We start from the raw sequence: 11,680 nt of genomic DNA, 5'->3' as shown, positions 1-11,680 counted from the left end.
AAGGGACACTTGTCGATCTATCGTTGTCCCCCACACGTGCGAGAATAACCATTCCTTAAAATAGGAAATAGAATAACTGCTCCTTATCAAAAAGTGCAATTAATATTCCATTAATCTTGATAATAACTCCTAAAAAATTAAGTCCCAAATGGCAAAAGGTGTAATTACTATAGCTAAGAAATTATTAAAAAAATAATTATTAATGAGAAATAATTTACTAAAGTGACGGGCACATTTAAAAAATTTTATTTAATAAATTTAAAAATAATTATTAATCAGAAATGCAACAATCAAATTATCATATAAATTGAAATAAAAATATTTTATATAATTCATATTACATTTAGATAAGCCTTACTTTTGTAATTTTGACACAAAAATTATAAATGAAGTCATTTTATTTTTTTGGATTAGTTAGATATGAGTACTTCCATTTAATACATTTTCTTAAATCTCCGACAGCCATAATTTCCTATGACTAATTGCTAATATTAGTAAATAATTTTTGGAGAAAATATCAAGAAAAAATAAAAATAAAGAAGAATTAGAGGGTGTGCATTTCTAGACAAGTTACACTCAATAAATAAATAAACATACATACATACATACATACATACATACATGAGATGGGTTCAAGTTACACATGGTGTAACTCTTGTAAAGTTACACCTTTTTTACATCGTAGATTTGTAAGTGATCTAACGGCTAAAAAAATATCATTAAATGCTATTACTTTCTATCTCATTCATAATTAATACTAGTATTTTCTCTCTCTCCTTATTTATTGTTTTTTGCTTGATTAAAGGGTCCACTGCCATTTTTAACAACTTGCATTTCTATACTTGAAAAAAAAAACTATACGAAACAAAAAAACTGAAGTGGTGGCTTGAGTAAAGTTAATGACTCGATGAAGTGGGTTCTTGCTTGAGCGAGCCACAATCAACCAAGGAGTGAAATCTCAAGTTGAAGGAAAACGTAACTTATAATGTAGCTTGGTTGAACAGAATTACTTTTTGCTTGAACGAGATTCTTCCAATGGAATACCATGGAGAAGCTTCAAGACAATTTTCGGACCAAGAATTCAAATTGCAATATTGTCACGGATATTTGCCAATCCAAATTCTATCAGTTTCAAATTAAACCATATATAGATTCAAAAGTTTAAAATTAAACCCTGATGTTTATGATTGTTACAAATTAAAACTTATAGATTTTTTAGTTTCAAAACCCCTATCACTAGCAGTAGAGCATCAAAACCCCTATCACTACATCAAGAACATGTTGACATTTTCTGCACCGATTTCTTTGCTTTGTAAACTGCCTCCTACAAGTGAAATTTACGACCAAAGATAAGTGAAGAAAACCAGGATCAGTCCAGATGAAACTTTCAAAATACCCCAAAAATGGTCCAACGTTGAGATCTTTGTGAGCCCGGATTTCGATTTTAAATCAAACCCAAAGATAGTCACAGTGGATGAATTCCTTGCCTCCCGAAATACGATGGATGCCCAATAGGCCTTAGTACCAAACCACAACTACAACTCTTCCACATGGAATAGTTGAGTTAACCAATACTGGATATTGAAACCAAGTTTCCCATGTAGAAGACATAACATTGTATTTTAAAAAATCAGGATCGTTTTTACCTTTATTAGTAATATCAACCACCACAATCTCGTGTTTGTCTTCCTCCAACTCCAAATGAGCGTAAATAATACATTCGAACTTGCTGGTATAAGAGGGTGGGTTTGGTAGGCTTTCCCAAGTTTCCAAAATATGGGGTCATAAACCTCCATCCATCCACGGCCAGAGGAACTATTAAACTGTTGAGAAATACCTCATGGCTTTGGAAGATTTTAAGGAAATATCTCTGCAAGTTGTTAAAAATGGCCATATGCTTTTTAATTAAGTGAAAAACAATAAATAAGAAGAGAGAGAAAATGGTAATATTAATTATAAATGAAGTAAAAAGCAATAGCATTTAATGATATTTTTTTTAACCGTTAGATCTTTTATGAATCTACGGTGTAAAAAATGTGTAACTTTATAAAAGTTACACTAGGTGTAACTTGAACCCATCTCTACATATATATATATATATATATATATATATATAAGTGAAGAGCGCAAAAAAGTGCGCCTATTGTGAATGCACCTTGCTTTAGAGGCAAAAAATGGAGCCTTAAGGCTTTGCACTTAAGCACTCCTTTACTAGCTAAACTTTCTATTACTCTTAATACTAGTTTCTTTTTCTTTTCTTTTTTTTTTTTTAGAGTAAGTGATAGTAGACTCTATTCATTCAATATCATGCTATATAATGAAAAAAAAAAAAAAAAAAAGGAGGTCAAATAATGGCCTCCTTATTCTCTTATAAAACATAGCAAGAGTTAGAACAACACAATCACATCTTAAAGGAATAATAACAAAGGATACACTAACAAATTTTTCACAAATCAACTTAATATCCTTCAAGATCCAACCATTTCTAAAGAACCCATTCTATCCAAAGAGTGGGGTGAATTGATTTTTTTTTTTTTTTAAATAGTTTCAACCTATGATGTCCACTCTTATATAATAACTCTTTATTATCATATCAAGACACCAATTGGTTTTTGGTATAGGCAAATATTGAACTTCAGATCTCTTATTCAACCATTAAATATTTTACCAGTTAAACTAATTAGAATTCACAATTGCTTTTTAGTTATTAATGAAATTGTAGTTTATAAAAAAAAATTAAAAATTAAAAATTAAACCTTATAACTTTCAAGTTTATTCAATTTAGGCCTTCTAGTCATAGTAAAAAATAAAAATAAAAAGCTCCATTTTTATGTTATTTTTTTAATTATTTTTTTATAATTTTATATTTTAATATAATAAGCTACATATTTTTATTATATTAGCCTTCCTTTTCAGAGTGAAATTTTTTTTATAAGATTTAATAAGCAATCACGTCATTTTTTTTTTATAAGAACCGATTTATTCATGCTGTTACTTGTATTGTAGATCTCTTTTTACCTATTTTCATTTTAGGTTTCCTTTTCCGACTCGGGAAAGGATTTATGAGATTTATAATAACGGACTTGTACATCTTCATAAATAATCGACTAAGTGCTGGTGTTAGATTTAGATAGCAAAAATACAAGATGGATCATGCAGTGATAGTAAGAAAAGTGTGGAAAGAAAATCTTGTAGAAGAGTTCGATCTTATTAAGGTAGCATTGATGAGCTATCACATGGTGTCAATCGACACAGAATTCCCTGGTATTGTGTACCGTCCCGCTAATGTCGACAAGCACGAACTCGGAAAACTCCCTCCGATCTGGAACTACCAGGTAATCAGAGATAATGTGAACTCCACCAACATTATTCAGTTGGGTCTGGCTCTTTGTGATGACCTATGTAGCACGGGTGCGTTTCGGGATTCGGGTGCGGGTGCGGGTGCGGGTGCGGGTGCGGGACTCGGCAATTTTTGAAAAAGGTGGGTGCGGGTGCGGCGGGACTCGGCGATTAAAAAATTATTAAAAATATTTTTATTTATATTTTTAATATATTGCTAAGCATACTTTTTTACATTATACAAATATATACCAAATTTAAGAGCAATAGACAATAGTAGATAATAACTAAAACATGATGTTCATAAATTAAACACAACCCACAAGATTGAAACTAAAACATTCATGATGTTCGGAAATTAGAATACAACTTGCAAATTTGAAACTAAAACAAAATAAAAGATCATCAACAAGACAATCAAATACTAGCATCATCATCAACATCAACATCAACATTAAACGGTGCGTTCTGGGTTTTTTTTTTTTTTTTTAAATTTCGGCCGTTTCGGCCTGAATCGGCCGTTTCGGCCGATATCGGCCGATATCCGCCGATACGGCCCGAGTCGGCCCGATTCGGCCCGAATCGGCCCGAGTCGGAGCCGCATCGGCGCGAGTCGGCGCGAGTCGGCTTCGATCTCGAGTCTGCCACGTGGCAGGACTCGGTCGGACGCGGCCGGACGCGCGGGCAACGGCGTCCCTCGCGTGTCGCCGCGTCCGGCCGCGTCCGACGCGGGTGCGGCACCTCCGGTGCCGCGTCCGTGCTTCATAGGTGATGACAAAGGCTCTCTTCCCCATTTTGGTACCGGATGTCAGTACGTATGGGAGTTCAACTTCAATAATTTTGACGACTACAATGATCTCCAGAACCCAGAATCGATCGAGTTACTTGAGCGCCAAGGAATCGAATTTGACAAGAACTTGAAGGAGGGTATTATTGACTATGCCGACTTTGCTGCATTGATGTTGGAATCTGGGTTGTTGGGCGATCACTCTGCTTTCACTTGGGTTACCTTTCATGGTGCCTATGACATTGCCCACTTGATGAAAATCTTGATTCGGCAACCACTGCCGTATGATCTGATGGGGTTTATGAACCTGGTGCAGCGCATCTTTGGGAAAAGGCTTTTCGACTTGAAGCATATGATGAAGTTTTGCGATGGCCTTTATGGGGGTTTAGAGAAAGTGGCTAACACTCTGGGAGTGCAACGTTTGGCTGGGAAAAGTCACCAGGCTGGGTCAGATACCTTGTTGACTCTGCAAACTTTCAGAAAGTTCTTGGACGTGCACTTCAAAGAAAATAACAACGGTGGACTCAGACATAATGGGCATTTGTTGACGAGGATGCAGTGTGTTCTTCACGGCTTGGAGTTGAATAATTGCTTTCATCAATTCAATAATGCCGGCCTGAAGATTATTACTCGTGGCTTTCATGGGTTAAATCTGAATTTGTATAGACAATATGCAATATGTAATTGATTTGTCATTCAGAAAAAAGATTTTTTTTTTTTTTTCCTGTTTTTGGTTTATAATATCAATACAAGGTTAATTCTTTTTAGGTTCTATTTGTTTTGTTTTATTTTATTTTTCTGGTTCTTGATTTTAATAGGGGTCCAAACATGGGTACAATACTATTATAACACACGACTACTAGTACACAGGGCATACGCAGTAGTCACTAGTTTGATATATTAGTTTTTACTTAGTAAATCTCAACCCAACTTTTACCACGTCTGACAAGTATTATTCATTGTTAAAACTGTAACCTTAAAAAGTAAGGTGAAAGCCTGGTATAATAAGCAAAAGGCCAAACAAGGAATACTGCCAAATGGGTTTGACCCGAGAACAAAGAGGGTCCAGCTTCTCATTAGCTTTGGCCCAACACATTGACAAGAGTTCAGGTATTGAAACCGAAGAAGCAAGCCACCTGAGGAGCCTGAAGATCGAACACTCCTCAGAAGACTTTAGACAAGCCAATTGGACCAAAAGACTGAAGACCGAAGAAAGGGGGAGAGACGTACAAGTAAAGAGGAGGGAAGATTTCCAAGCAAAGTACTCATTACCTCCGCATTCAATGCACTTTACAAACTTAGCTAGCCATATTAATTGCAAAATGACCCTTAAACAGTACCCTCACAACTTGCAACACACTCTACCACCTCCAACAAAGTCTTGATGGGATAAGTATCCAAATAAAAATTAGTGATTGTACAAGTGGGGGGCTGGGATGCATTTCAAATTGCTATATAAGGAAAAGTGACTCCTATAGAAAGGGGGACAGAGAAATTAAGGAAAAACATACATCATGTAACCATAAGCTTTGTAACCGAGACTTGAATATCATATGAACTAATGATCCTCAGACAAAACTGAGGAAGAGCTAATACAGAAATCCTCATCTTTCTTACTAGTAACCTTTCACATTCTTATTAACTTGAACGAATCCATTAAGGCTTGAAAAGGTTAACCTTGATAACACATCTCTATAAATTAATTGTATTGCACCGTCATAGACTAACTCTCCATCCAAATTGGGTTGGTAGTTGATTTCACGCTCGCTCACAATTAATAAATTGGATTTTATCATATCATTAATATTTTAAATAGATATCCAAAGAGTGACGATCATGTTTTTATTTAAATATTAATGATATTACAAAATCTAATAAACTCATTGTAAAATAAATCTAGATAAACTTATTTTATGAATGGTACTTCAAAATGGTTGTTAGGTTAAAGAAATGGAAGACCTAGAGATGAGCTTTTTAATTCTTGGAGGGGAGGGGGAGGAGGTCATGGGTGAGCCACAAAAATTACATTATCATCACTTTAAAAAAAATAATAATAATACATTGATAGTTGGGGTGGGGTGATTCAAATTCTAAATGTATCTGTTGAAAATACTAGAAGTATTAGTTGAGTTACATGACTCTTGGCTCATCATCGATGTTTTTAAGTGTGAAAAGTCATAAAAATTGGAGTGAACTTATATTAACCACATTTGTTCTCATGTAAGTAATTAACATGACACTTCATCAATTTTTGTTAGATTGTCTAAATGAATTAATTTCAAATTTTAGATTATTTAGTGAGATAACTGTAACTGTAAGGACTCATTCTATAACGATCCCAAATTGGTGTATTGGGTTCGAACGTTAAAGGCCCAAACAATAAATTTGTAGAGAGTGGGCTAAAAGACTAGGCCTTGGTAACCGGACAGTTGTTAGTCATGGTGTTCATGATGGTCGCACAAAGGTGAACTGAGTTTGTCCAAGAAAATGTTCTCCTCGGCACGGCCTAAGTGGCTCTGGTTCTTAGCCCTCGTCCGAGGAGTTTCATGTTCTTATTATCCCTTTGTGTTTTTCTTTTGGCAATACATCATTTTCCTTTTATACTAGCTTTTCCCTCCCCTCAAACGTCCATGTGTAGGTTCAGCTTTATAGGGTTGATACTTGTCTTATCAGCCCATACCCAAAGTGGTTAGGGGTGGTTGTAAAAGTTGAAGAACATGACTCTGTCAGGCGCAGAGTATTTAATTGCAGTAATGACAGCCTTTCCCTTATTTTTTGTCGCCGCACTGTTCAAGGGTCCTTTCCCCATTAACGCGGCCAGGACGTTTGTTGGCGCATTCAATGCAGAGGTGACAGTTTTCCTTGAACTGCTCCTACAATGTACTCACCCTTTCTTCTGGGAGAGCTATGGGAGCCGCCTTTGATGACGTGCCGTCCATTCCTTCTAGGTTTTGGGACGCCGAGGACAGGATCGTCCTCGGTTATATCTCTAAGCCATTTGGATTTTCGTTGCATGTCCTCGGTAACACCTCTCCTCGACGTGGGCCTTAGGCCTTAATGGAAAGTGGGCCAGGATCACAAATTCTCTAGCCCCACAATAGCCCCTCAAAATTCTGCTGTCCGACTCCTCGGACGGAGAGGAGGGTTTTGGTGACGTCGGGCCTATGTCATGGCTTGCCAAGTCTTGTCCTTTATCAATGCTGGAGCCTCTTCGTTTGCTTGGGACACGCTCTTGGTTGTGAGACATTCTTTTAGTTTACCCACGCCGCGTCCCTACCGTTTCGGTACACGAGGCGCGCCTTTAATAAGGTCTCTTTACGAGACGACGCAAATCCAACGGCTGAAGACTGCTTTAGGAATTGGGCGGGACTTATCTCGTTTATAGTTTTTCTTGGAGATTTGCACAGATTAAATGTCACCAGGCTTACCCCCATATAGAAGCAAGGTGGGAGGTTATTTACTTTATTCGCAGACACTTTAAGCTTTTCAAATTCCCAACCCTCCTATTATGCCCAAAGTCCCCACTTCCAGTGTGACTGAGCCTTAGAGGGTGACATGGTCAAGGCCATGATGAGGGTGAGGGGACCACACCCTCTTCAAAGGCCTTGGGTATCTTCGAGATCCAACATGGCCCGATCAGGGAAAGGGAGACAAAGACTCAAGACATTTCTTCCCCTTGATAAGGCAAGAAAGGAGCCTCTTCTTCCTTCAGCCAAAATCCGAAGCAGGTGGAGGTCGCATCAAATTTTTGGTGTGACAGAACTGAGATTTCTCATCGCTGGTACCACCCGTTCTCGCTTAATTGCTGCTAATGCGATGCTTGCTCGATTGCAGTCAGAGCTAGTACGAGGATTTGGCATCCCCGCTTCTTCCTCTCTTCCATCATTGGTGCCACCTAGGTACCTCCGCTTCTTCTTCTCTTCCATCACTGGTGCCACCTAGGCGCCTCTGCTTCTTCTTCTCTTCCATCACTGGTGTCATCTGGATGTGCTTAATCGCTGCTAGAGCAAAATTGAAGGATTTACCGTTTCCATGTTTTTTTTATTTTTCTCTTTGCTTCTGTAGTAGGCTTCTATTGTAGGCTTGTCTAAGCCCTTTATTGTACGCTATACTACTTCTTTGTCTAATAAAAGATGACTTTATCCCATTTTGCTTGTTTTTTCTTTTCTGCAATAATTATTGTGTGAATGGATGTGCTGGTGTCCCTTTCTTTCGAACAGGACTTAGGGCCGAAACCCTTGTTAACAAAGAGTTATCACTTTGAATTTATTAAAACTGACGGGCACAATAATACCGACTTGAAGTAGGTTAACCATATGAGACTAACCGGGATAATAGCTGAATATTCTGTATTGCATATAGGGTGTTCACTCGAGGATGGGTAACCTAAAATGAACCGTCCGAGAGGGTCACCGGGCACTAGGGTGCTTTGCCACGTTCCTGACGACATTCATAGCCTCAACTTGTTTTTGGCATTTGGTCCGAGGACCGAGGTATAACTGCACCGGGGCTAAACACTCGGTTGTGTTAGTCTCCTTAGAGCTGGAGGTCCGAGGACCATGCATGGCCCTTGATTCTGTCTAACACTTATATTTTTTAGTGACTAGTTGCCCCATAGGTTCGAGTCCGAGGACCATGTAAGACCTTGATTCTGTCCAAAACTTGTATTTTCTTAAAGTAGTTGGTTTCCTCATAGGTTTGAGTCCGAGGACCATACAAGACCTTGGTTCTGTCCAAAACTTATATTTTCTTAAAGTAGTTAGTTTCCCCATAGGTTCGAGTCCGAGGACCATGCAAGACCTTGGTTCTATCCAAAACTTATATTTTCTTGAAGTAGTTGGTTTCCCCATAGGTTCGAAGTAGTTGGAAGGACCATGCAAGACCTTGGTTCTGTCCGAAACTTATATTTTCTTGAAACAGTTGGTTTCCCCATAGGTTTGAGTCCGAGGACCATGCAAGACCTTGGTTCTGTCCCAAACTTATATTTTCTTGAAGCAGTTAGTTTCCCCATAGGTTTGAGTCCGAGGACCATACAAGACCTTGGTTTTGTCCGAAACTTATATTTTCTTGAAGCAGTTGGTTTCCCCATAGGTTTAAGTCCAAGGACCATGCAAGACCTTGGTCCTGTCTGAAACTTATATTTTCTTGAAGTAGTTGGTTTCCCTATAGGTTTGAGTCCGAGGACCATGCAAGACCTTGGTTCTGTCCGAAACTTATATTTTCTTGAAGTAGTTGGTTTCCCCATAGGTTTGAGTCCGAGGACCATGCAAGACCTTGATTCTATCCGAAACTTAGATTTTCTTGAAGTAGTTGGTTTCCCCATAGGTTTGAGTCTGAGGACCATGCAAAACCTTGGTTCTGTCCAAAACTTATATTTTCTTGAAGTAGTTGGTTTCCCAATAGGTTTGAGTCCAAGGACCATGCAAGACCTTGGTTCTGTCCGAAACTTATATTTTCTTGAAGTAGTTGGTTTCTCCATAGGTTTGAGTCCGAGGACCATGCAAGACCTTGGTTCTGTCCAAAACTTATATTTTCTTGAAGTAGTTGGTTTCCCCATAGGTTTGAGTCCGAGGACCATACAAGACCTTGGTTCTATCCAAAACTTATATTTTCTTGAAGTAGTTGGTTTCCCCATAGGTTTGAGTCCGAGGACCATACAAGACCTTGGTTCTGTCCAAAACTTAGAGGAATTCGATGAATCGGGCTACTGGACCCGCGAGGATTAGCCCCTTGACAAAGGTGTGTGGGGCATAAATTTGATGTTGGAAGCCCCTAGAACTGCCCGCGCCACTAGCACTTCGAAGTGTAGCCTTGAGTGGGAGCTGAGTTAGGACGACAACTGCGTGCTGCTGGAAATGATGGAGGGGCTTTCGCAGACCCTTGTTTGACAAGAGCTTGATCCCACCATGACTAACCGCTGCCTGTGCCAACGCACAAGCCTTTCCCATAGACGGCGCCAATTGTAAGGACTTATTTTATAACGATCCCAAATTGGTGTATTGGGTTCGAACATTAAAGGCCCAAACAATAAATTTGTAGAGAGTGGGCTAAAAGGCTAGGCCTTGGTCATCGGACAATTGTTAGTCATGGTGTTCATGATGGTCGCACAGAGGTGAACTGAGTTTGTCCAAGAAAATGTTCTCCTCGGCACGGCCTAAGTGGCTCTGGTTCTTGGCTCTCGTCCGAGGAGTTTCATGTTCTTATTATCCCTTTGTGTTTTTCTTTTGGCAATACATCATTTTCCTTTTATACTAGCTTTTCCCTCCCCTCGAACATCCACGTGTAGATTCAGCTTTATAGGGCTGATACTTGTCTTATCAGCCCATACCCAAAGTGGTTAAGGGTGGTTGTAAAAGCTGAAGAGCATGACTCTGTCAGGCGCAGAGTATTTAATTGTAGTAATGACAGTCTTTCCCTTATTTTTTGTCACCGCACTGTTCAGGAGTCCTTTCCCCATTAAGGTGGTCAGGACGTTTGTTGGCGCATTCAATGCAGAGGTAACAGTTTTCCTTGAACTACTCCTACAACGTACTCGCCCTTTCTTTTGGGAGAGTTATGGGGGCCGCCTTTGATGACGTGCCGTCCATTCCTTCTAGGTTTTGGGACGCCGAGGACAGGATCGTCCTCGGTTATATCTCTAAACCATTTGGACTTTCATTGCATGTCCTCGGTAACACCTCTCCTCGGCGTGGGCCTTGGGCCCTAATAGAAAATAGGCCAGGATCACAAATTCTCTGACCCCACAGTAACTTTTTATAATTTTGACTTCGAATTGAAATATATACTATTTTTTTCAGGGCTAAGAGGCATTAGCCTATAACATATGGTAGATCAATTTTTTTGCCTAGGATTTCCACAAAAGAGACTTTTTGACTCAAACTTTATATTAAAGTTTGGTTGGATGAAAGTGGAACTAAAAAAGAAATAAAAATACAAACTAATTACGGTTTACTTAATTTATTTTTGGCTAATAATGCTGGTGTCTAGGAATTTTCGAGCACCAAAGTGTGCGAAATACCTTAAATATGATCCCAAGATGATGTTGGTGTTTAGGACTTCTTGAATACCTAAGTATGCGAAATACCTTAAATGTGATCCTAGGATGTTGATTAGGAAATTTTGTTATTCCACATGCGATTTAGAAAAGCTAAACACTTTGCATATTTACCCACTTAGGGTTTAATTGTAACTACTTTAATTCATGAATTAACATAGTCATAATGTAACAAGATTGCTATTGGTTTTCTAGGTTTACCATTCGAAAGAACATTTTTTAAAGATGTGATTCCTTTATGGATATAGGCTAGTTTTTATTTTATTTTATTTTTTTTATAAAGGAATATTAACCATCTATAAAGATAAAAGAGGGCGGGAGAGTCTCGGTATAAGTTGCAATGGACATTGTCCTCAAAAAAGAGAAAAGAAGTTGCAATGGATAAGTAATGAGAGCTCACTGCTGATAATAGGTTCGTTCTTCTTTCCTTCTATGGTCAACCAATTATATATACCCAGTTGTCCAATCACTTCCAACAATGGCTATTTGTTAAAAGAGAA

General features: G+C 38.4%; 1 protein-coding gene across 1 annotated transcript; it reads left to right on the top strand.

The window, feature by feature from the left end:
• The first annotated feature begins 3,146 nt into the window (after positions 1–3,146).
• LOC126703824 (probable CCR4-associated factor 1 homolog 11) lies at positions 3,147–4,814 on the top strand. Its single transcript, XM_050402894.1, has 2 exons — positions 3,147–3,335; positions 4,203–4,814. Exons 1-2 carry the CDS (start codon positions 3,147–3,149, stop codon positions 4,812–4,814), a joined length of 801 nt encoding a protein of 266 aa, XP_050258851.1.
• The last annotated feature ends 6,866 nt before the right edge of the window (positions 4,815–11,680 follow it).

Source organism: Quercus robur, chromosome 10 (genome assembly GCF_932294415.1).
Source record: "Quercus robur chromosome 10, dhQueRobu3.1, whole genome shotgun sequence".
Taxonomy (NCBI): domain Eukaryota; kingdom Viridiplantae; phylum Streptophyta; class Magnoliopsida; order Fagales; family Fagaceae; genus Quercus; species Quercus robur.
This window is presented reverse-complemented; position numbering and strand designations above follow the sequence as displayed.

What these genes read in the sequence shown, in the direction of transcription:
- LOC126703824 (XM_050402894.1), top strand. Translation starts at nt 3,147, where the DNA reads ATGGATCATGCAGTGATAGTAAGAAAAGTGTGGAAAGAAAATCTTGTA. An exon ending in CTCCGATCTGGAACTACCAG is followed by an intron (nt 3,336 to 4,202) that starts GTAATCAGAGAT and finishes AATGATCTCCAG; the next exon opens with AACCCAGAATCGATCGAGTT.